The 26,297-nt window shown below is 32.5% G+C and overlaps 1 protein-coding gene across 1 annotated transcript; it reads right to left on the bottom strand.

Annotated features, from left to right (window-relative positions):
* Positions 1-280: 280 nt before the first annotated feature.
* Positions 281-19,886, bottom strand: LOC124539218. Its single transcript, XM_047116514.1, has 14 exons — positions 19,868-19,886; positions 19,493-19,637; positions 17,613-17,700; positions 14,978-15,159; positions 14,325-14,515; positions 13,121-13,233; positions 12,386-12,551; positions 9,741-9,976; positions 5,999-6,130; positions 4,673-4,775; positions 3,429-3,547; positions 2,013-2,242; positions 1,394-1,577; positions 281-1,032 (listed from the first exon to the last, which is right to left on the bottom strand). The coding sequence occupies exons 1-14, from the start codon at positions 19,884-19,886 to the stop codon at positions 886-888; spliced, it is 2,055 nt and encodes a 684-aa protein (XP_046972470.1). The 3' UTR covers positions 281-885.
* Positions 19,887-26,297: the final 6,411 nt, after the last annotated feature.

Here is a 26,297-nt window from a genome sequence, read left to right as displayed (position 1 = left end):
GAGAACTTTTACTAGTGATGTAAAGTGATATAGCTGATTTATTAGTAAATTATTTGGAATATAAGACTAAGGTTTGTCTCTAAGGTGTCGATTAATAGGCCATTGACCGCAATCTTCTAATTACATTTCTCTGAACCAAGAAATCCTTTGAGGAGAAGGTTTTGGAATATGTTCCAAAACCTTCTCCTCAAAAGGGAGAGGAGGCCTTTAGACCAGCAGGGGAATTTACAGGCTGTTGTTGTTGTTGTTGTTGTTGTTGTTGAACTAAGAAACGAATAGCAAACAGCTGTCAATACGCTTTCAATTGTCCATGATACTACATAGACGAAGAATGACAACTTTGACAGCATATTAACTAGGTATTAATGTGGAATATTTTTTGTTGTTACTGTATAATTAATTTGATTCTCAATCAGATGTAATGGTTTCAACTGTTATTCCGAATGCATATTCTGATGAACACTTACATAGATTATGCTTCATAACTATAACATTTCCCTGTAATAAGTGAATATCTGTAGATTTTTAAACGACACAACATACTTAATATCCTCAAAAAGTGTATCATCTATCTTATAATTAATTATTTAAGATAAAATATAATCTTATAATTAGCCACAACGACTTTGTACTTTATAGTTTTCAATTTGTAATAACAATCTTATTTAATTTCTGTCCTATGATTGCTTTAGTGTATATTCTGAGTGAAAACTTATTAATCTGGTTTGGCAACTTGTCTAGCAAACTAAAAAAAAAATATCATAAAATATCTAAAATTATAAGATCATAATATTGTAAAGTTTAACGACCACCACGATCAATTATCAAATTGAATATCGCAATAGCAATTCGAAGTGTGTTCCAGAATGTCCCAGAAGATTCTCGTCATTGGAACGCGAACGCTAGTATGAGTATCGGCACGGCGATCACACAAGCGAGATACACTGACGTTCGAGGCTCACATTCTGATATTATCACGAACTGTTCGTTCCACAGCGAATCGTTGTTCCGCAACGGTAGCTCCAGAACCACCTGAAAGGTGAAAGCTCATTTTATTTTTGCCATATGTTGGGTATATACTATATATTGAAACAGGCAGACGAATAGAGAAAATGTGCCAGTTATTGTAAACAGTCACCATTGCCTATAAACATTGGCAACTCTAGAACTATCTGATAATTTAAAACTTAATAGAGGATATACATATTTTGATATAGGCAGATAGGGAAAATGTGCCACTTGAAATATTGACTCTGTATGAAATTAAACCTTTCCCTCATCACCAATTTGCAATCAATTTTGGGAAGTAAGATGTCGCTTACGCCCTTATTTACACTGCCTTCACCGATGCACATTTGGACTAAAACCAAGTAAACCCTTAACCCAAGATTACCTTTTGGCTGGAAAATATATCAAGTGATAAGTCACAACGGTCGGTGCTATTCCGGCACTCTCGAAGCGTCGTTCGGGCCACATCGTATCTCGTCTTCTGCAGGTCGAAGCGAGCTCGGATGAAGTTCCTTTGAACTTCATTTTCCGAGTTGAATACGAAGAAATAGTAGCCGTTTGCTGGAACTCTGCAATTCAAATTATCACTTATTTCCATGGTGTTTAAGGCTCACGTCCAGTAGTTTTGTCTTTTGGAATATTTACTATTTCATCAAATGCTCAGAGTCTGGTTGGTTTATAAAAGACATGGATATCATAACAAAAAATATATTCATTTTTCTATCAAGAACTTAATAGAATCCGAAAGTGGCCAGGAAATTAGCAATGTGACAATATTGTACATGAGAAATCAAGTAGATCCGTTGGTTCTGAACTTGGAATCCCATCAGTCTTATTGTATTAGTCTTCCCATTTCATTATGAGTGTGTGTAAGGAGATGGAAATGACTGCTCTATAAAATCCTTGACATCAATTATAAAACATAATAATACATCTAAATTAGGCGTTTTTGAAGAGCAAACTAAAAATTTTGGCGTTATTCTTATTCACTGATTAAAACATACCTATAGGTTAAAGCATTCGCTCTGGAAGCTGCATGAGTTTCCTTATCCAAAGCACCAGGCTGACAGGACGCATGCGGAGTTAGCGGCAGGTTCAGTATGAGCCCCGCACACTCAAGCAACGCTTCCTCACTGCTGGAGAACGATGACCAAAATTCGGAGTTGGACATATCGAAGGCGGTGGTTTCGTTTATCTGGTGGTGATGTTCTGCGTACCCGTCAGGTTCGAGACCCTGGAATTTATCGTTTGAGCTTTTTAATTGTTGTTATAAAAGCATGTATTATAAATTTGTCGCGTATATGATTTTGAAATGCTTTGTTATTCGCGTATTTGTATTTGTTCACTTGCTTGGCGGTGAAGAAAACATCGCGAGGAAACCTAAATATGTCTGATTTCGATGACAATCAGCCATATGTGTTCATCAACCCGCACTGGAACAGCAAGGAAGAATTAGCTTCATCTTTTCATAAATTGAAAAGAGACCTTAGCCTGTTAGGCTGTTAACGCTGGTTGGGTAAATTTATACAAAATTACTAATAATACATTGTGACTCAACTGTAAGCAAGTACGTTTTAAAAACAGATAGAAAAACGTCTCGAGTAACAAGATTAGAAATAAAACAGACAACTCTTTTTATGAATAAAAATAGATTTAAAATATGTGTAGCGGTAGAACATAATATGTATTACGAAAATAGACTGAGTATGCTAATCAAGTAGTATCAGTATGTTGTATAACTGCTCTAATGGCATATGCCGAGTCTGGGATATATGATTATTATGATTTGATTTGATTTGATGAATAAGGGTTTCAGATATTTTTTTAGTCTAAAATGATGAATAAGGGTTTCAGATATTTTTTTAGTCTAAAATTATTCCTAAATAATGCCCCAGTTACATCAAGATCGCAGTTGTTTAAAATTAGTTTTAAAATTTTCTTTTTCCATAGAAATATTTTATAGAGCTTTTCATAAAGATATATAGTTTATTAATAAAAATCAAACTTATATGCCAAATTGTTAAGCAAAAACTATCGTTTTAGGCTGTTTGGTATTGCGTTAATTAAATTATTGTTTGTATATAAACTTGGTATTAATGTTAATTATTTCCCTTTGATGTTATTGTAGCATATTAAAGTTTAGGTACACTGTTGAATCACTAGTCTTGAAAATCTATAAATGATCAGCGGAAACGGCTCCCAGTTTTTCCTAGTATAATATAACTAGCGATTGATATAAAATATACTACAGATTTTCTTGTTTCTTTGCTATATTATACATGTTTTATACGAAAACGAAACGCATCAAAATCCTTTGCGTAATTTTAAAGATCTAAGCATACATAGGGACAGTCAGGAGTAGGCGACTTTGTTTTATACTATGCAATAAATAATGATGGAAAAGTGTATGTTATTCCAACCTCTTCAGCAGCGTAGTCCCTCGCTTCATCATCTGCATTCAGTTGCTTTTCTAGTTCGATCTGTCCAAGAAGCAGATCCCTCTTGTTTCTGGAATTCTCTCTTGCCTCACGACGTTTTTCTGTAAATTATTTAAAAAGGTTATTGCAATTAATTTAACGTCATTGGTTGTTTCAATACGATTATATAATGTGCTCTTGATAGACTACATGGCGTATTATGATTACATTTTTTTTTAATCTTTTTCTATTCAGTACATAACTATAATAGTTATACTATTTGGCACTGTTACAATTTATTGATATATTCTTCGTGTATATACTAATACAGGTATTGTGAATGATGAAAGTAACCATGTCTGTAAGTGTCTCTGTCTGTTTGTTTTTTACTAATTCAGGAGCTAATCACTGAGCTAAATTTGATGAAAATAGGTATGAAAACAGCTTGAATCGCAATTATGGTCCTGGCAAAGCCTTAAAACTGGAACTAATCTATATTAATATTATAAATGTGAAAGTAACTAACTGTGTGTCGCGCTTTCACGACCAAACTAATGAACCGAATTCTATGAAATTAGGTTTCAAGCAAATTTGAACTCCAAGGAAGGACATTGGGTACTCTTTTGCTTGACACATGACAATCAAGCCCCTAAAACGCGAGCAAAACTGCGGGTGACAACTAGTACTTAATATCTTTCAATATATCTTACAGCGCCAACGTCTGTAGACTATAATATCTATAAAATATAACAAAATAATATTTGTATTATTATTAAAAAATATATTGTTTTTAAATTAACATGGTTATTTTTATTATTAAAGTTATTCATTTCGGGATATTTACCATGTTTTCGCCGAGAGTTAGTCACCGAGACTCATGAACAAGACATTCACAACAACAACAAATATCGAGCTCCACCGAACACAAAAATAAAAAACATGGTAAATATTCCGAAATGAATAACTTTAATATATATTGTATATGTAACATGATATGAAAAAAAATTGATCCCGCTGAGTTTCTTTCGCCGGTTCTTCTCAGGTCTGAGGTGTTAAATTCCTATATTTCCGGTGGTAGATTTTTGACTATCAATAAGAAAGTGTAATCTGTTGACATCTATTTTCAATAAAGATTTTTGACTTTGACTTTGGCTGTGGTGAACACTTACCATCAGGTGATATAGATAATTTAGTATCTTGTCAAGATGTATAGAGTATTTTATAAGAACATTGGTGTTTAAGCTTACTTTGTCGTTGTGATTTCGTTTTCTCTTCATCAATCGCTTCGACTAGAATCTTTCTCAAGTGATCCAGCTCCTCATCACTGTTCAATACAGCCGGCTTGTCTATCTGATAACATACAAATTTGACAATTAATAAATTTAAAGCTAAATCGTAATAGTGTTATGAGTGTATATGTATCGTAATAGTGTTATGAGTTTATTAACGTATAGTAGGACACAAATTAGATGTAGCATCGGAAAATGCAATGGAATGAAATTAATACCGATTACTGCCGATTTATACAACCAATAGAAATAGCTCCCTATCGCGCCATTCGACGCTATTCGTCGCTATAGATTCACGTGTCAGAGAAAGCAAGTGCATGTAAATCCACGTGTCAAATTGACGAATATATTAGGTCATATGATATTACTAGTTATTACGTTTGCGCAAAGATCATATTCGCATGAGAAATAAATATTGATAATTTGGTATAGCGTACGTAATTCGGATGTGATCGGTTTTACGAATTTTGCCGATGTGACATCTAAGTTGTGTCGTACTATATAATAATATTGAGTGCACCTATTGTTGTCTAAAATTTTCTCGATTATTACACATTGAAATAAAACTAGTTAGGGGTAGACCCGTGACCACGAACGCTGTAAAATGATTGAAGATGTTAAAAAAAATTAATATACGAGATTCAAATCCGTTATAACTAGTTTTATTTCATTGAGTGTACCTGTTTTTGCGTAGTTGTCGATTTTGTTGTCCAGAGCAAAGCTTGGTGTAATCTATGTTAAAGTGTCCATCGTTGAGGTAATAAAACTATCTGATATCTTGAATCGACATTGCTATTATTTGAGATTTTCGCATTTAAATTTATTTCGCATTTTAAATCATTTTTCGAAATAAATAAAAACCGTATTATACCTACGGTCGCTTGAATTCTTTATAATATTGCTACGGACAACTCTCATATATATTTTATTATTTTTCGATTTTTAGAGAAGATAATATTAACTATTAATCTTTTATAATCAGTTGTAAATGTACTTCTGGTTGAGAGATGTCAACGCGCGATATGAAAGTCAAGTGCACTTGATCAGATAAATCAAAATTTAGCTATTATCAATAAAAAGACACATTTTTTATTGTACTTTTAGTTTGTAGTAAGTGTTTGGTTTTACACTGACTTTATTATTTATACGTATAAAGTATTTCCTATACCGTAAATGTGCTATGATACGACCAAAAATACTATTGCTTTAGGTAAGTAAGCCAGACCACCGTTTACTACTACAGTTTCATATAATAGGCTATGGGACGTGTGATCTCGGGCTCACCTTATTGTTTTCAGTAACTCCCATCCGCTCATGCAACCTCATCAGCACTCGCTTCCCCCTATCCCCTAACGACTGCAACTGTTTCAGCACTTCTTCGTAGACCTCCTTCGAATTCGTCTCTTCGTTACTTCTCTGGAAAAAATGTGGTTCAAATTTATTCACGTAGGCTTTTATAAAGGTCTTCCGAATTATCATTTAATACTGCAGATATTTTTACTTTGCCATTCATTAATGAATTTGTAGAAATTACAAATGATTTGAATTTATTCGTTTTTGAATTTATCAATTGGTGAATTTTTTGGTGGAACACATTGATAAAGAAAGCATATTAATACAAGATAATTATATAAAAAAAGCGTAAGTAAGCTTATATTTGTTGACTGCCATTATTATATACATTTAGTGTTCTACTAAAGTGTTGTTTTGCCAAATATTGAAAAAGAGTAATTTATGAGTTTCTTGTCGGTTTTTTTCGGTAACTGCATGCCGAACCGGTGGTATCTTCTCTATATATAGTTTAATAATTCACAATACAATAATGCTTGTCAAAGCCTACTAAAATAAAGTATATTTTGATTTTTGTTGACCGGTTGAGGAAGATCATTAGAAACTCTTTCAATAAAAATGCGCAAAAAATAAAAAAATATGGAAAAATAAAAAATATATATTGTCATTTATATTTTATCTTATTATGCAACCGTATTGTGGCCGGAATAGATGTACAATCAAATTACGTGATATAATAATTATAACAATTAAGTTGATAAGCTAAATGTGATAAAGATTGAAAAAACTAATAGACATTTGTCAATGTTTTGAATTTGTCTGATTTTTTTGTCTATTGATAAATTGTTATAAATACACCGCTTTAAGATAAAACGCACTAGATTTTAGATAAGATTTGTAGCAGTGCGTAGCAACTAGTGCGAATAAAATAAAAATTAGTGCAATAATAGTGCAATTTCGTCGTAGAATATGAAAAGTTACATTAAACTATAGTATATATTTATGCTATTTGGAATTAAATGCTTCTTCTTAATTATTAATAATAATTTATAATAACATCAAAGTATCATTTCTTAAATAATAAATATCATTTATTTTTAATTGTTTTTTTACATTCAAAACGAAATGAATATTGTTTGAGTAAATCTCTGTATAATAATCATTGTACCAATAATATGCTTAACAAGCTATGATAGGCTTATAATAAAGTTATTACAAATAAAAGACAACAGTTACTTTTTTACTCTGTGGTGGGCCACAGAATAAAGATTCTTTTCTTAGCTTGTAAAGACCTAGCTAGACTAGCTTTAGATTAGCGGTAGACGCCTAACAGATAGTCTACCATCAAACAGTATGCACGCGCAAGGGACATCTTAGTTCCCAAAGTTGTTGGCGCATTGGCTATGTAACAAATGGTTTCTATTTCTTACAGCACCATTGTCTATGATGGTGACCACTTGCCATCAGGTGCACCGTCGTCCACTTACATATATCATATAAAAGCTATCAAGCATTTTAGCCGCATAGAAACAATAACAATAAACTATATATCAAATATTATGATTAGACTCGAATATATCCTAACTCAGATAATGTCATGTGTGAATTATATGTAATCTTTTAAGCTGTGGAAATTACTCTAACGTTTTATATCTTCGATAACAATGATAACATATGGTTAGGAAAATTTTCCATTGTTCGTACGTATCATTTTATTTATCCACTGAATAATCTAGAGTTAATCTGAGGGTGAATGAAAATAATTCCTTAGAATATATTTTTTCCTTCCAGAGGAAACGTGCGAAAGAGATAGATGCAAGTCTTGAAGAAATTTTTCTTTTTAAAATATTGTTTTAAAATTTATTATTGCCTTAAAAAATCACGACATGTGACACTCTTAGTCTGATTAGATTTAATGAGTTTTTTTCTGGTAATTAAATATAGTTCTGTTAAAAAAATAAAAAGGCTCAGGGAAGTAAGAAGCTTGATCGTTTATGGTATAAAAATTTACACCTCATAACTCGTAATTTCACCGAGAAAAACTAACTATTCAATTAGAAAAATACTTTTTAAAACTTAAAAAACTGTATAAATATATTACTGTAATAAAACATATGAAATAAGATAAACTACAAATAACTTACAGAATTAAAAAGACCACATATTCTAAAGAGGTCTTAGATCGTTAAAGAGTATATCTCTAAAAGTAGAAGTTATCAGACTTAGATTCAATTTCAAAAAAAGAAGTATAACATAAATATATATATATATATAATATGTACATAAGCTTCATCGAAAGTATAACACCTCGCCTCATTGCATCCACTGGTGACCGGAGGGCTGGTTCGTTTGCCCAGAGGATCGAAATTGCGTTTCAAGGGGAAATGCTGCTAGCATTCTTGGCACCATTCCACGCGGTCAAGATTTATACAGTAACTAGTTTTAGTGCATATTTGTATATTTTTAAGCATTTAATGTTAAGATTTATTAGATTGAGATTTATTTTAATCCTAAATTATAAAACAATTGGTGCCATTAGTATACAATAAAGTATTTTCACAATTAAAATTTAAATTAAGTTCCACTTGATATTATTAAAACACTTAAGTAATAGGAAGAGTTATCTAACTTATTTAAATAAAAAGCCAGTTATCTCCAGTTCGAAATATGGTCGAACTCATTATCAATTGCTTTAATCATTTTAAATAAACCCGACTATATGAACTATCTACGACTTTTTTAACATTTGTATAATATTCTGTAAGTGTATTTGAACAATCTTATCTTAATATATTAAAAAGTCTATCTTCATATTATTCGTATATCAAATAGGTCAAAATCTATTCACAACGGAGTCGCGTCAAATCTACGTTAAATGATTATCGGTGTGCTTTAGATGTGTGAGTGACGTTTATGCTTAAAATCTGTCAATGTGTGCCAGGCGACTAACGAATTGTAATTAAGTTTATTTAAAAAAAGAAAAAAAAACTTTCAAAATCGAAATACTCTTGATTTAATTGGGCTCATAAAACCACTTTTTAATCGTTGAATTTATCAATCAAATTTTATTCAAGTAAACTTCGCAATTAAGCGTTTTTCCATCGTCAATAATTAAATACTACCACCGTTACTGAAAGCAGCTTCTAGCGAGAAGAAACGGCAAGAAACTCGAATAGTTGCTCTTTTCATATAAACAGATTTACAATGCTCTACAGTAATTAGTGTCGTATGGTGGAAAACGAGCCTAACTTCAGGCGTTTCTTTCTGAAAAGTACTCTTTCAATAATTAACATAATAATTAAATGTACAACTACTCGTACGGAAAGTAGATTCTACCAAGAATAACTGGCAAGCCGATAAGTAAAGCATTGTTCAAAATAAAATTTGAGTTTCCTGGATTAAAAGTTTATCATCTAACCTAATATAACAGTTGTATTAATAATCATAAATAGAGACAACATCACATATATTACTCTGATCTCTATGTAAGTAGCTAAAGCACTTGTGTTATGGAAAATCAGAAGTAACGACGTTACCACAAACGCCCAGACCCAAGACAACAGTTAGTTAGTTAGTTTTCTAAACTAATGATAATCTACATCGACTCAGCTGGGACTCGAACCCAGGACCTCGAAGTGGCGTACCCATGAAAACCGCTGTAAACACCAATCGACCGCGGAGGTCGTCAAATATTGGTACAAGTATTGTGAATGATATCTAAACTACGAAAGCTTACCGTTCCCTGATCCGTTGAATTTCTTCGTGCATTGACATCACTTATGTTCCTTCTTTCTTCATTATTATCGATTTTATTATTCTCGAATTGAGATCCGATAGCGCTGCTTACATTATCCTTATCACTTATATGATTATTATATGTTATATTATTCTCATTAGATAGTGTAATAGGCTTCATTGTGTGAGTCTCTGGTAGATTCGTCGTTGCTGGCTCTGTGCCGTTACCATCAATATCTGCGAACATTAATTTTACATCTAGTTATTTATTTATGAATATATATAATAGATCAAATCAAATCAAAATAAACTTTATTCAAGTAGGCTTTTACAAGGACTTTTGAATCGTCATTTTCCAATTAAGTGAAGCTACCACCGGTTCGGAAAGTAGATTCTACCGAGAAGAACCGGCAAGAAACTCAGTAGTTACTCTTTTTTAACATTTAAAAAAAACAAAGTCATGTTAATGAAATACAATTATTTAAATTAATATATCCTGCTTGGAAGTCAACAGGTATTAACTCCACTCTTTCTTTATCTGCATGGTATGTACATGATGATGGAGCATAAGTAATATAACATCTTAATGTTGTCTTAAATTTTCGCGATTATTACACATTTAAATAAAACTAGTTATTACGGATTTTAATCGCGTATATTAATTATTTTGGACATCCCGACGTTCTACCGTCGTCGTACGACAGTCTACCCGTGACCACGAACGCTGTAAAGTGCTCGAAACGTCGGAATATCCAAAATAATTAATATACGCGATTAAAATCCGTAATAACTAGTTTTATTTAAATATAACATATTATTTCCTAAGTTAGGTAGGTAAGTCTTGAGATTATTAGGAATTGTTAATATTTCTTACAGTGCTTAAGTCTACGATAACTGCTGACCACACATAACATGAGGCACAAGTCTCATTTGTCAGTATATAGAAAAATGTTTTAGATAAATTCTATCTATTTATCTATCTTTGCTATAAAGGAAAACGTACAAAAGTCTCAATAATTTCAAATTGAGAATGCTTGGTGACTTCACGCTCCACCTTTTGTTTATAATCTTAGGACACATTGATAATAATTGGATTAAAATAACGTCTATCAATCAACACGTATATAGATTTGTTTCATATAATAATATAAAAAAATATATAATAAAAATGCGGTTTATGTGTTTAAGACTTTAAAAAATAGTATAAATAAATACGTATGTATTATAAACTTAGAAGTTAGAACGTGTGCATCTTAGCCGATAATTGTGGATCAGAACCCCGGAAAACACCGCAAAATTTTCATGTGTTTAATATGTGTTTAGAATTTATCTGGTAATAGGAGGTGACAAACCCTCATAGCCTGAGCTGTCTCTTTTTGACTGCACACAAGTTTTATATTCATTATATATTTTTTATTATTATATCTTTCTTTGTTTGTGTTGTTTTTATATAAATTTTTTGTATATATATTTTTTTCTTTATATGTGTGTATGTAAATAAATGTTTTTTTCTTTCTTATTTTTTTTCTTTCTTTCAAAATATTGCGAGGAAACCTGCTTGTGACAATCAGCAGCGTGAAGGCGCCACATAAGGTGACTTTCACAAAGAGAGAGAAGGCCAACAGAAGGAAATTTACAGGCTGTTATTAGTATATATACGAGTATGTTTAACAAATTCCTACTAAGTACCGCTTACATCATATCCTACTGCCTAGCATCACTACTTAGTATTGTTGTCTTTCGGCTAAAGATGGATCAGTGTTACGATAGGCACAACGGACTAAAAATCTCAGCGCTACCAACCTTGGAACGCACCACGCATTGGTAACGTAAGAAATAGTTAAAATTTTATAGAGACGACATAAAAACATTATGATTCTAAATGTTGTTATCAAGAATGATATACAATAGTACAATAGTATTTATGAAGGGTATACACTACACATTATTTATAAGGGCTTATAAAATATTTTATGTAAATAATATAAAGTTGAACGTACCCGTAATATAATTTATTATAGTTTTAAGACAAATATTGCTTTAGTTATATAATGTTTAATAAACAGATTAGTGTTGTGTTAGTAAAATTTTATTGTTTATTTTAATCCTAATTACACGGACTTAAATATAAGGGCTTTCAAAATAGCTATTTTTTTCTTTTATTTATTATATTAAGCTGATTTTTGGTTCATAGATTCTAGAACCTTCACATTTATGGACAACATTATTTAAGATAAAAATAGTTTCACTTACGGATAGTAATTTTTCACGAGTGTGTCAAAAACTAACGTTAGCATACTACTCTGTTCAATGAGAAATAACAGGGTACTGGTGTAAATGTTTGGATAAGACAGTATATAATACAGTATATAAAACTGTAACTGTATATAATAGTTTTTAAATTTTTCGGTGATACCTAAATTTCGTGCGTTTCCGGCCTTTATAGAAGGAGTGCTCTATTCTTGAAGTTTCCCAAGTCGTATCGTTTCGGAAAAACTGACGGCGTTCCACAAAATGGTTGTTGGCGAGGCAGAAAATGTCTTAAAAATCGCGCTGTTGTTGATTTTCGGATATCAAGGTGGTGGTATGGAAATTTCGAATTCTGAAGTGTCCGAAGATGTCCGAAGGTGAAATATTTGCACATACCTTTAAATGATAGGAAGCGCCTCTCGTCTCGGTCGACGTTGGTGTCTCGGTGTCGATGTAAAGCCGGCAGAGACATCAGGTGGGAGGGGGGATGGTAGTATTTCAGAGATTCGGTTTTAGCGGCCTGGCGTATTGCGTGTAACCTTTCGAGAATTTCACGGAGTTCCTGTAATAAAACATTATTAATGTCTCCAATTTTTTTTGCTCTGGATGGAGTATTTTATAGTGACTTAATAAATATAGCATAAAAGAGCCGAGATAGCCTAGTGCTTAAAACCCGTTGGTACATCTTAACCGATGATTGCTAGTTCAAACCCAGACAAGCACCGCTGAATTTTCATGAGCTTAATTTGTGTATAAAATTCGTCTCGTGCTTGGCGGTAAAGAAAAACATCGTGAGGAAACCCGCATGTGTCTAATTTCAACGAAATTTTGAATACACCGACCCACATTGGAGTAGGGTGATGGAATGTGATCCAAAACTTTCTCCTTAAAAGTGGAGGCCTTAGCCCAGCTGTGCCAAATTTACAGGCTGTTATTGTTGTTGTTGTTTGTTGTAAAAATTATATTAATTGTAAGATATATCTGAAACATTAATGAAATATTTTCATTCAATTTATAAATCATGACCTAATGTATGGTGGGCAAAATCTCACCAGCAATTAAGCGTTGAATTGCTATTGTGATGCCGTGGACGAAAAGTAAATAAGACCTCATGTAAAAATTAAGTATTACCTTAGGATCATGATCCGTGACGTCAACAGTAGGCACGTTGTCCAATGACGTCACGTTCGCTTTCTGGTTGGGATCGTGGAATTTGATTCCTGCTTTGTGTCTTTTCATTGTACCTATAAAATAAATCCATCTAAATACATCTCAGATTCGTTTGTTCAATAGTTTCCTTGGTGATAGGGTTTTGTGAAAATCTGGGTAGATACCATCCAATCATGAGATATTCTACATCCAAACAATAGTACTTGGTATTGTTGTGTTCCGGTTTGAAATATGAACGAGCCCATGTAACTACAGGCACAAGGGACATAACATCTTAGTTATCAAGGTTCGTGGCTCATATGTTCGTTCGCCAACCAATATGATAAAAAAATAGATCGGTGTAAAGGTGATCTGAACACTTCCTCTGAAGAAGTCTGCATTGTTCTACTATTGTGTATTACATGAACAATTTTAATAGATACGTAAAGTCAGGTGTTGTTTAAAGTCAAGTTAGGAAATAATGAATCAGACGTAGAAATGTATGGATTCGATAGCAAACTGATCACTCACTGTATTCAGGACAAATATTGTTTCGTCGCTACGATCACGTGAAGCCCTATCTAATGTTACGAGTACAACGATAAGAGCTATAGAGAATACACAGACAGGCTTAATGATTCACCCGCGGAGTAAATAATTATAGTTCAATTGTTACATCGCACTTTATTTATTTAGTCTAGTAAATATTGATTTTCAAATTTAAATTATTTACTTATCTAAAGACGATTGGAACACCAGCAAACTGAGGTTGCATGTGTATTATTCATCAATTCACTTTATAGTATGTGGTAAAGGAATACAGGAATACTTTCATGTGTTGGTTTAAATTCTACCACGTCGATGAATGTAGGTATGTGGTTTTCGAGAGGCCTGTGAAAAATCTCAGCAGTGGCAAATACAGTGTTAAAAATATCAACAACTGATTTATCTTCCCTTTTCATTTTGATATTGAAAAAAAAATGAATTTCCAGCTAGATAAATTCGGTCGTAGGGAGGAAGGAGTACTTTTACATTTAGTGAAAAAGTCCTAAAAGTATTTAATGTAACCATTTTATCGAAGAACTCCTATTGCTGCTGCAATTTTACAGGAATAACATATTCAAAATAATTCCATTTACCAATTATTATTACTATAAGAGATAAGTCTGCACGCGCTCAAACTTACCAGGATCATTTGCTTTTCCATCTTCTTTATTGAGTTGGTGTATCTTCTCCAGTAGCGAGGAGTTGGACAGTAGCCCGAGTTTGTGAGCTTCTATTAGTTCATCTAATTCTTCTGATGAATCGTCACCAATGTACGCGCATTCCTGGAGGTGCTTGTAACCTTTGATCATGATAAGAGATGCTCCAGGCCACCTGAATGGATCAGTATTTCTATGTTTATTTTCTTTGAATTCTGTTTAGACACTATATGCTTTGTATAGATGAAGATGAGTGATCTTGATCTTGATTCTAAATGACTATGCAGTTTGTCTAGTTATTAATGAGCACTAAGTGAATAATTAGTCGATACTTAAATAAGATTATGGTTCAATTATTCTACAGATATCGCATCGTAGCTATAAAAATATCCTAAACATTTTTCTGTAGACGGTTTAATTTTTTAATTAACATAACTTTGTATTTTAAATGTCGAAAAAGAGTAACTACTGAGTTTTCGGCCAGTTTTTCTCGATAGTAGCTGCATTCCGAACTGATTCAAAAGTGCTTACAAAGCCTACTTGAATAAAATATATTTTTATTTAGATTTTTGATTTTGTCATATTAGGACCAATTACCTTTTAGAACAATAGTTGATTTAAGGGCAAAATATCGAACCTGACGCAAGACGATACAGTCACTGTAGATCCCTGGAGAAGATAGAATCCCCAGTATTCCTTCATATCATCCTCTAGTTCTAATTCCCTGGTCATGGAAACCGGAACCAACTCCTCGGTGAGCTCCGGAGGGCCTGGGACGACGAAGGCATTGAAGGTCGCATTCGATCTTACGACTTGTCTCTGTTGAAAGATATATTAATTAATAAAAGGAGTTTTACATTAAAACCTCCTTCGATATTGGATTAAGGGTTGCTTGAAGGAATATTATAAAATATTGTAAATTGTTTTTTTGTCTGTAAATGGTTTTATGATATGAAGATTCGTAAGTATTATTTATAATGTTGGCATTTTTCTAAACAGTACAAGCAACGTTTCATTATAAGGAAGTACTAATATTAATATACATGCCCTTCTCATTAGGTTCAATTCTTGTCCTGGGGACAACCAACAACTTTTTATATCGCTAGGTGACTCGTAAGATATTGTGCCATAGTTGCTAGCATGATATGGTTTTGGATTTGATATTTTTGTATTTAAATTGCACATAAGAGTAGCAATCGAGGTTTCATATATTACAAATACTCAAAAGCACACACAAACAAAGGTTACTGTTACTCTCAGGACTTTAAACTATGATTAAGAATCATGTATACATATTGTTACAGCCTTATTAAATTGTGTGTATAGACAGTACTTATAATGTCAAGATTTTAAAACGCTAGAGTTCTTTCACGAGAAACGTTTACTTTATTTAATCAGATACAGCATTACACATCATTATTTACCCGTGTAACAACAAATATAACGACCGATAATGGCTTTATCATATATATGATATATATATATGATAGCAGACTCGAATATAGAACAACTCTTGTAATTGTGATTGTTGTATGTAGTTATTGTTTGTAGGGTTAAACCGTATCATGATAAAAGCAAGAATAAATAATATTTCTTGTATGGAATATTTTAATATATACTAGCGACCCGCCACGGTTTCGAATGCAATGCTGATACTAAATATACTACGGAATGTTTCACAACATTCACAGTTTTTCAGTCCCTACTGACTTTATGCCGTCTCTACTGACTTTTTGAAATTAAATACGTTAGTTTAGTTCACAATCATATTAATTATATTTATTCTAAAATTGCAATTTTATGATTTGTGTTCTATCGTTCTCATTATGAAATGATATGATTTTTTTTATTTCTGTAAGATAATAACAAATTTGGGTTAAATTTGCCGCCCCTCAAAATTTGCCGCCCTAGGCTGCAGCCTACTTAGTCTATTGATAAATCCCCCACTGGTCGTTAGACAATACAAACTGCTATGTTCCTGCGTTTGAAATCCATGATATCTTCGAAAATATTAATTGAAATTACATACTGCGACGTATCATATTGATCTGTTAAATGCGCAATGTATTTAAAATACTTAATTGTATTATGATTAATGCTGCATTCGTTACAATCGATTCGAAAATGCCATTTTTCTTTTAAAAAGTAAAGGGTAAATAATGGTGTTTGTTGGTTATCTTTAGGAGATAGATATTACAATATTGTCATATATATCTATTATAACTATGAAATAAAAATATAATATTTGCAACTGGCAATTCCAACATACGTGAACCTCGCGCCATTTGCGTTTGATTATGAAACGTTACATATACAAACTTCGCATTTTAATACCACCTTGACATATTACTGTTATGGTATATTTTATAAAAGAATAAAAATAAATATGATGTTATTCAGCAATAATTCAAACAATCCAATATGTTCATTAGACGAGACCAATTAACTTATATAATGAGCTGATCAAAATCAATCGTACAAATTCTTCGAATAAAATTCAAATAATTTCTATTGTTGATTATATTTTATTATAGTTGATAATTATTATGAGGCGTTGAGTTTTAAATGTGGTATGAAATCACACCGGCTAAGTGCAAGTTGGCCTTCTTACTCTATTGGTCAGACAGACATATTATAGGGAATAAGTATATCAACAAAGGTGCACTCTGTATTGTTGGCCTTTCATAATCTGATTGGACGTTAGATCCCGTAGCCCATAGAGTTCAAAGCCAATGGCTTTACGCGCTTTCTGAATCTTGAGAGTTTAAACTCTGCTTATATGTTTAGACACCTTCTTACTGAGAAATTGAAAACAGACCTTAATAGCAGACCTAAGATTTGGACCAGGACTTTTGCGGTCTTATCAGCTAATCAAAACTTAAATAAGAATTGCAAACGGACAGCCATAATTGTCCACATATGGATCCGGGATTTGGACCAAGACTTCTGCGGTCTTATCAGCTGATCAATAGACAAATAAGAAAGGCGAACATGCAAATAGACCATCATAAGTGTCCATATTAACCATTTCTTATCACCAATGCGCGACAAACCTTAGGAGCTACATCTGTACATAGGGTTTTTCACCCGTCAAACCGGAACACAATAATACACTATACCATCCATTAAACCAAGAAGTTATTACGGTTATAAAGATACAGCTACAATAATTCCAAATACAATAATATCCAGTACTTTTTAGTTGACTTTGACGATCAAAAGTTCGTATATTGTTCTAGATAGTAGTCAAGTATAACTACGTACAGACCTACCTGACACCAAGTTGGAGATATTTTGCTGTCGATCAAGCGCATGTCGGTCATACTCATCGGGTACATTTGGCCGGAAAATACACGGTACCTGCAACAAGAAATAAATAAATTTCAAATACTTTCAACAAGTTTTTATTTAACTTGCAATGTTGTAGGCAAATCTTGCAAGTCGAATTAATATTCTATGAAATTATTTACGTTGGTTTAAAAATAATACATTTTTAATCTAAGTGTCATTTGATGCGACACCCAGGTTTGGCTCCAGATGAAGAATATCCTAAACAGTGAACAGTCTGGACATTTTATATTTTGTTTTTTATTAAATACACATTGCAGGGCAAGCATATCAGCCAGTGAAAATCTTTTCACAACTGGTCCAGTCGTTCCATAGATAAGTCGGAACAAACAGACAGACATACTCTCCAACTTTACTATATGGATAATTTTTCTACAGCCTTTTAAATAGCAAAGATTGTTTTAATTGATCGGTAAGGTATTTAAGCACATTCCTTAAGATAACAGAATTCAAATGCCGCTACGCATATAAAGAAGATTTAAAATAAATATAATTAATCTAATACGAAATGATTTATATAACTTTTAATTATTAACGACTTTAATATTTATTTAATCTTAAAATCCCTAATAGCCTCAATTTAATCTCTATAATTCCATTATTATCATAATGATATTATTCTAATGATTTTGTCAATTTCGTCTACAGAAAGTATTTATAGATAGTTGTATATCTACAACTAATAGATAGATCTATATCTACAAGAACATCGATGATTTCATAGAAAATAACGTGAAATTATTTTACTAGAACTGTAAATAGAGCTTTATGCTGTAAGAGAATATTTTGATTTTGTTATTTCAAGGGTCAAATCGCTTGTTGTTTTTGAATCTAATTATTTCTTCAGATTTGTAACTTTGACTAGTATGTCTTAACGGCAAGGGACATGACATTTTCATTTACTGTCATTTCTACTCATCATTCCCTTATAAAAGCAAAGCATAATTTTTTCATTCGATGTAATTGTGTTGTAGTGGAATCGTTTATTTAATTCGATGATTATGTGAACGGAAGGTTCAATCTGAGTTTGAGATTCTGTGATTTGTGAGATCGTTAACGATCTAGATTATGCTGCCTTACGCCGAAATCAAATCCAGTTACATATTGGTCTAAAATTGTAGACAGTTCGGTAGAAATTTCAAATATTTTTACATCTTCGAACATTAAATTTACTTTTACCCATATTTCATAAATTAAGGGTTTTATTGTGTTTTGATACGACAGAGAATATTATAAAAATAAAAAGAGTAAATAAACAAAAGCGTCTTTTTTTATTATCTAAGCGTTCTTATTATCTAATTTCATTGGTGCTCTTTCACGACCAAACCATTAAACCGAATATGATGAAATTTTGTATGTATTAAGATTGTAACCTAAGGAAGGACATTTGTTTTTTATGCTTAACTCCTGGCTGACCACTAAAACGAAAGCGATAGCGTAGGCTGATTAATAATTCCTTGAAAAAATATTGGTAATCACTACATATTATAAAACAAAGTCCCCCGAACGAGTCTCCCTGTCTGTATGTTCGAGATAAACTCCAGAACTACTGAACGGATTTTCATGTGATTTTCACTAATGGACAGAATCATTCATAAGGAAGGTTTAGGTACATAATTTATTAATAATTAAGATTTTTGTGTAAATAAGTTGAAATAGAACGACCATTGATAAATATGTCGGAAAAGGCAACGAAAAATATTAATAAAAGTTGAAAATATAAAAAAGAAACTTATGTCCAACCGTGCGAAGCCGAGCCGGACCGCTAGTATTATTAAAAAGTTAAATATGTATATGAACTTACCTCATGTACAGTGGTACAAATATGAAGATACAGGGCAGCACTATCATCAAGATCAGTAAGCGACATAACCTGATTGGTCCTTTGTAACATGACCGCGAGGCTATTTGACTGAACTGCCGAGTGGGGCGAGGTCGGGGTAGTCCAGCTACAAAAAAAGAAAATTACTTAGGGATATTGCTTTCAAATATCTTTCTCTAAAATAAAAGTTTCAGTCGAAATGTGAGGTTTAAGAATTTATTCTTTAAAAAGTCAGATTATTCTATGGTTATTAGTTAATGGAATAGAATAAAATAACATAAAACATAGCTTTGTGTATTTTAATCGCTAAAAAAATGGGTATTCTCTAAAATATATTTTGAGAGTTGAGACTACAACCTGTTAACTGAGCTAACATTTTTGTTATGTTGTGACAGATATTTAAAAAAAAGGAATATGTCATGAGAAAGAAGTTGTTTTCTTTATATGTGTCAAAACACTAGACACAATGACACAAAATTGAAATTAATAAAAAGAGATGAAGAGAGAGATGAAAAGAAAGGGAAAATACGACATTTCCCTCTATTATCTGCATAATGCAATATGCTGCAAGTCGCCTAATCATAATAGAACCACGTTCCAACAAATTATAGCGTAATTAAAGAAGATTTGCACTTAACTGGATCGTAATTAGGGTTTACTATTAATGATTTATTATTATTTGCATTATTTATCTCTTTTTTATATATCTACATCATGTATTATAATAATATGTCTTTACTGAAAACAAATTTCCACGGATATTTAATAGGAACATCGTGAGAAAACCTACATGTATCCAAATTCAAGGAAATTCTGCAATATGTACCAGGAAAGCGTATTGTACGATTTGGTGGAATAAGTTCCAAACCTACTTCTCGATTATAGAAGAGACAGTTAATATTTATTTCAAATTGTATAAGTATATATGTATATATTTCCTAATACTTACATTCCAATGGCACTAATTCCTGTGGATCCATATTTATGTATGTCCAATTGTCATAATTTATTCACATGAATTATAATCGCAGTCCGCATCTATTTGATATAATATTCATGTGTCGTAACGAGCAGGACCTGTTTGAACAATAAATAAAACGTGTGTTATCTGTACAAATAAATGATATTGGATGTCTGTCTGTGATAACAGATTAACTGAGTTTTTATGATTATTCTTAATTTAAACTGGAAAATAGGCCACGAAGACATTTACACCATAAGAAATTTTAATCTTAAATTATTTCATTAAAGCCACTTGAGTCAATTATAAGTTATACCGACTTGACGTTTAAATGTTTATTAACCTAATAAAATAAAAAGCCTGTTATTAAAACAATTACTGACATAATTATTATTTTTTTAGTAATTTCATTATCTAGTATAAAACAAAGTCGACTACTGTCTCTATGTTTGCTTAGATTTTTAAAATTACGCAACGAATTTTGATGTAGTTTTTTATACAGATAGAGTGATTCGAGAGGAAGATTCTGTATATAATACATGGACAATATAGTTAAGAAACACTGATAATTTTAAAAGTTTCTAATGTGATTTCGTAAATAAAGAAATTATGAAGTATGTATACCAAGTATAAGTATTACATCTGTGCGAAGCCGAGCCGGTCGCTAGTTTTATATATAATACGAATACAGCACAAGTAAAACTGCTTGGAAAAGCTAGTTTTAAATAAAAACAAGTCGGTTTTCAATTATTCAAATGCTTCTTAACTAAGAGCATAATTATAAGTCAACGTGTAGCTTTCATAATAATATATTTGTTTTACTTGCATTTACTACGCAATTTATTAGAATAATGTACTATATTTACCTATAACGTATATTTAAAGTATGACTAGATAAGAACGACTGTCTTATTCGTTCAAATGTAAAATCAATGATGTAGAAGAGAGAAGACAGATTAATAAAACTCCCGCTAAATATATAATTCTGATAACGAATTATCCTAAACTCATAACATTAAAAATTAGTGTATGTTGTACCTTTACTAATATTATGGAGTTTATATTTCAGGCGCGGTCCATGAAGGATTATCAACATTATATACGTCAAATTTAAAACCATCTACAACAATTGAGAAGTGGCAAAAATTTAATAAATCAATTAGGAAATTATTCGAAATCAAATTCACATTTGGTCCGTCTCTTAAGTCATCTGGTCGTGTTAATGTTATCCAGAGATAAGCTAAGAATTACATGCAATCAACTGATCAATAAGATTAGGCGACTTCCATTTGACCTCTCCTTTCAATTTTAAAAAATATGACGTTAGTCGAGATGGCCCAGTGGTTAGACGCGTGCATCTTAACCGATGATTGCGGGTTCAAACCCAGGCAAGCACTGCTGATTCATGTGCTTAATTTGTCTTTATAATTCATCTTGTGTGCTCAGCGGTGAAGGAAAACATCGTAAGGAAACCTGCATGTGACAAATTTCATAGAAATTCTGTCACATGTGTATTCCATCAACCCGCATTGTAACAGCGTGGTGGAATATGTTCCAAGACCTTCTCCTCAAAGGGAGAGGAGGCCTTTAGCCCAGCAGTGGGAATTTACAGGCTGTTGTTGTTGTTGTTGTTTAATTTAACACTTGCTGTGACCGTTCCTGGCCCATGTCAGAAACTACCAGTTTTATAAGACTAATAAATGCTCTGTCAATAGTCTAATTTTAAAGCGAAGTGAAATTATTTATATGTTTGTATATAATATCATAAATTAAATCCTTATCTCTAAGTCGCGTTGTATCTTTTGATAACAGTCAACTCCCTTTTTATCCCCTTAGGGGTAGAGTTTCCGTTCTTAGCGTATATTTGTACCCTATTAGGATGCAAATGTGAAACCATGTCACATTTTACTTGGTGGTAAGGCTTTGTGCAAGTCCGTCTGGGTAGGTACCACCCACTCATCTGTTATTCTACCGCCAAATAACAGTACTCAGTATTGTTTTGTTCCAGTTTGAAGGGTGAGCGAGCCAGTGTAACCACAGGCACAAGTTACATAACATCTTAGTTCCCGAGGTTGGTAGCACATTGACGATGTGAGGAATAGTTAATATTTCTTACAGAGTCTTTGTCTATGGGTGATGGTGACCACTTACCATCAGGTGGCCCATATGTTTGTCCGACTACGAACCTATACCATAAAACAAAAAAAAATACATTCCAGGTTTGTAGGTGTCATAGTTTTAAAGATTTCGTAAACAATTAGTAAGTATTTGGCTATACATATGTATAATTTAATAATGAACATCTATGTAGTTTACAGTTACTATATCGCCAAATCCTTAAGTATACATTAAAAAGTATAACGACATATTCGTTTGCAAATTTTCGTCTCGATTTCGAGATATCTTAGAATTATTTAAAGTAGGCATTTGTGCAAGACTGTCTAGGTAGGTACCATACATTCATTGTAACCATCAAAAAGCAGTATTTAGTTTTTTTGTTCTAGTTTGAAGGACGTAGTGTAACATACAACCAGTAACAAACAACAGTTATTTTATTGGTCCTACATTTGCTATATAAGAAGAAATGGTCAATATTTCTTACAGCATCTAGGTCTATTGCAGTGTTGACCACTTATAATCAGATACCTACTGCTTTAGCTTAGAAGTGAGAGCCAATTGCACTGTAAGCAATACATACAATCAATGCACAGATTAGTATTGTATCGCCATACTTAATAATAATTAGGTTATCAGTAATACAGTACTTGAGACATCGTCTGCAATTATAAATGAATTTAACGTAATTTTAATTGGGTTCCTTAGTAAAATAAAATATATATAGATAGGTGGGTTCTTTGAAGAAGTATTTAACACATTTTATTCCTCATATCACCAATGTACCACCAACTATGAAGGCTGTGGCTTACACAACCTTAAATATGAATGCTATGTATTAGTTGTTATTTGTCGGTAAAATGTATGATGGTAGCGCTATCTACGTGGGCTTGTACAAAGTTCTACCACTAAAGGCAATATATCAATCAATATAATTTATTCAAGTAGGTTTTTAAAGTAACTTTGAATCGTCATTTAACAGACTATAAGTGAAGCTATCACCGGTTCGGAATGCATATCCTACCGAGAAAAAACTCATTGTATTTTTTTATTAAAATTAACGCCTGGTTATTTTTAACTTGACAATACTGTATACATACTCAATTATAAATATATTAATTATTTTAGTAAAATTAAATACAACATACAAAACTATAATTGGCGTATGCGAAGTTACAAGCTAATTTACATACAAAGACACATACATAGTATGTGTAAGATCACTATGTTACGTAACTTATAATAGCACATACGTATTTAAGTAATTACTTATTATATTTGACTTGGTACGATTAACCCATGGATACTCAGTACAGGGTTTAAACAATAATATATTTAATAAATTTTGTAATAAATGTTTTAGGCTTTCACCGTTATATTAACTGGAATTTAAAATTAAATAAAAAGTTTTGCCATTAAAAAGAAATAAAAGTGTCAAACCCATATAAACAATTTACGTTTATATCTTTAGAACAAATAAACGGACAAACGGACAAAAACAAAACACAACTTCGATTACTATTTAATAATAAATACAGCGACACGTGCAAAGTCCTCTCGTGGCTTGAATCACTAATATTTATTATCATACTATAGCAAAATATTTACTATGTGTGTAAACAGATTGTCGCTGTGTGGGTATGCGTTATAACAATATATTTTACGTGTTCCGTATCGGTAGCTGTAGCTTATATAATACTTGTCCCACACATACAAACTCGAAAGTAACAATTAAACACGGTCCAAAGATGTCAGACGTACAAACTCTAAAATCACTATAGAACCCGGGCGTCGTAATATACCAGAAAGTTATACGCTATATTTACTGTAAATAGTAGACTTTCTTGGTGGTAGGGCTTTGTGCAAGCCCGTCTGGGTACCACCCACTCATCAGTTATTCTACTGCCAAACAACAGTACTCAGTATTGTTGTATTTATGTTTGAAGGGTGAGTGAGCCAGTGTAACAAGGCAGAAGGGAATAATATCTTAGTTCCCAAGGTTAGTAGCGAATTGACGGTTTAAGGAATAATTAATATTTCTTACAGCGTCATTGTCTATGGGTGATGGTGACCACTTACCATCAGGTGGCCCATATGCTCGTCCTAACCTATACCATAAAAAAACTAGCATTTCATATCACAGATAGAGGCTTTTCTCTGTTCTCTAAATGGACCTGGTCCAAATCACATTGCCTATTACAGCTCTGCTAAGAGAGCATCTCGGCCATTTGTCGTATATAATTTAAAGGCACGTTTACAATTTGACAGGAAAATACTTTAAGGAAATTTATGACATAGATTTGATGCGATAAAATTCTTGTAAACAGTACGTTTCAGCGGTAATAACTAAAACAGTGAAAATCGTTGATTGTTCATACGAATTGGTGCCTTTGGAATTCAAAGTAAACCTTTGAAACCAAGTATAATACAACATAGTGTTAGAGATCGTTCACAGCACTTTGTTTGAACGAAGCAAAATCATTTATTAAGCTGGGGATACACCTGTGTAAACGATGAGAATGACACTGGACGGATAATTGTAAAAGACCAGAAAACCCAACGATCAGAACACGTGAATCTAATTGACGTGAATTTGAGCACCGTGGTGGAATAACGAACCAACATTTTAGTAGAATGGTGGTAGCTTGTCTGAGTATGCACCACCCATAAAGCACATATTCTGCCACCAAAAAGCGATTTTTGTGTTTCCGTTTAAAGAGTGAATGAGCTAGTGTAACTAAACTGACAAGGGATATAACATCTTAGTTCCTAATATTCGCGAAAAATTGGAAACGCCAACTAATTATATATAAAAAACCTCTACAGATACCGAGCACTTCACACAGCTGGATATTTAGGATACTTTCTTACATTTTGTGGGACAAGTGTGGACGTGACTTAACTATTAAGTCTATATAAATAACGCTGCTACCAGTGTGTACGATCCTTAATGTCGATAACCTATATTCATAAGCCGCATTATAAGTTAACGTGAAATCAGTAGTTGTAAATTATATGAAGCAATTGTAAACACGACATTTGAGTTATGTCTCAATCAAATCAAAGTTAGTATGTATGCTCAGTTAGTTTTACAATTCATCTCTTACTAGACTGAAGGAAATCATTATAGGAAACCGCTAATGTATTAACCATCTATCTCCTAACTCCAGCAGATAAGAGAACATAGCTACGTCATTCTTACTGTAATTGTGTGAGTTTACTATAACTTGTATCACGTTTACAATCGAATTATTTGACAGAAGCTATCTGGAAACCGGCTGGCATGGTATGGACATATTATGCGGAGGAATTAGGACCATGTTGTAAGGGAGGTCTTGAGCATAGATTTGGGATACAGGATGGATATAGAGGTAGAGGACGACCAAGGAAACGATGGATGGATTGTGTGAAAGATATGGTTAGACAGAATGTAACTTGTGAGGTCACGTCCGAGAGCTATGGAAGGAGACACGCTGTGCTGACCCCAAATAAAATTAGGATAAGGGCAGGGGGATGAGGATGAGGATGAGTTGAATTATTTGTTTTCAATCATCGATAGAGCCAATCAAATGGCCATCTATTTATATTAATATTCGAACAGATAAAGTTAATGAGACCTTGAAATATTAATATATATGTCATTCAATGACTATTGGAGCAAAAATGTAAATCATAAAACAGTTACCTTAATCGCTTGTCCATTAAGCTAAT

This window comes from Vanessa cardui, chromosome 22 (genome assembly GCF_905220365.1).
Source record: "Vanessa cardui chromosome 22, ilVanCard2.1, whole genome shotgun sequence".
Classification (NCBI taxonomy): Eukaryota; Metazoa; Arthropoda; class Insecta; order Lepidoptera; family Nymphalidae; genus Vanessa; species Vanessa cardui.
The sequence above is the reverse complement of the archived record's forward strand: the minus strand, read 5'-3'. Positions and strand labels throughout refer to the sequence as shown.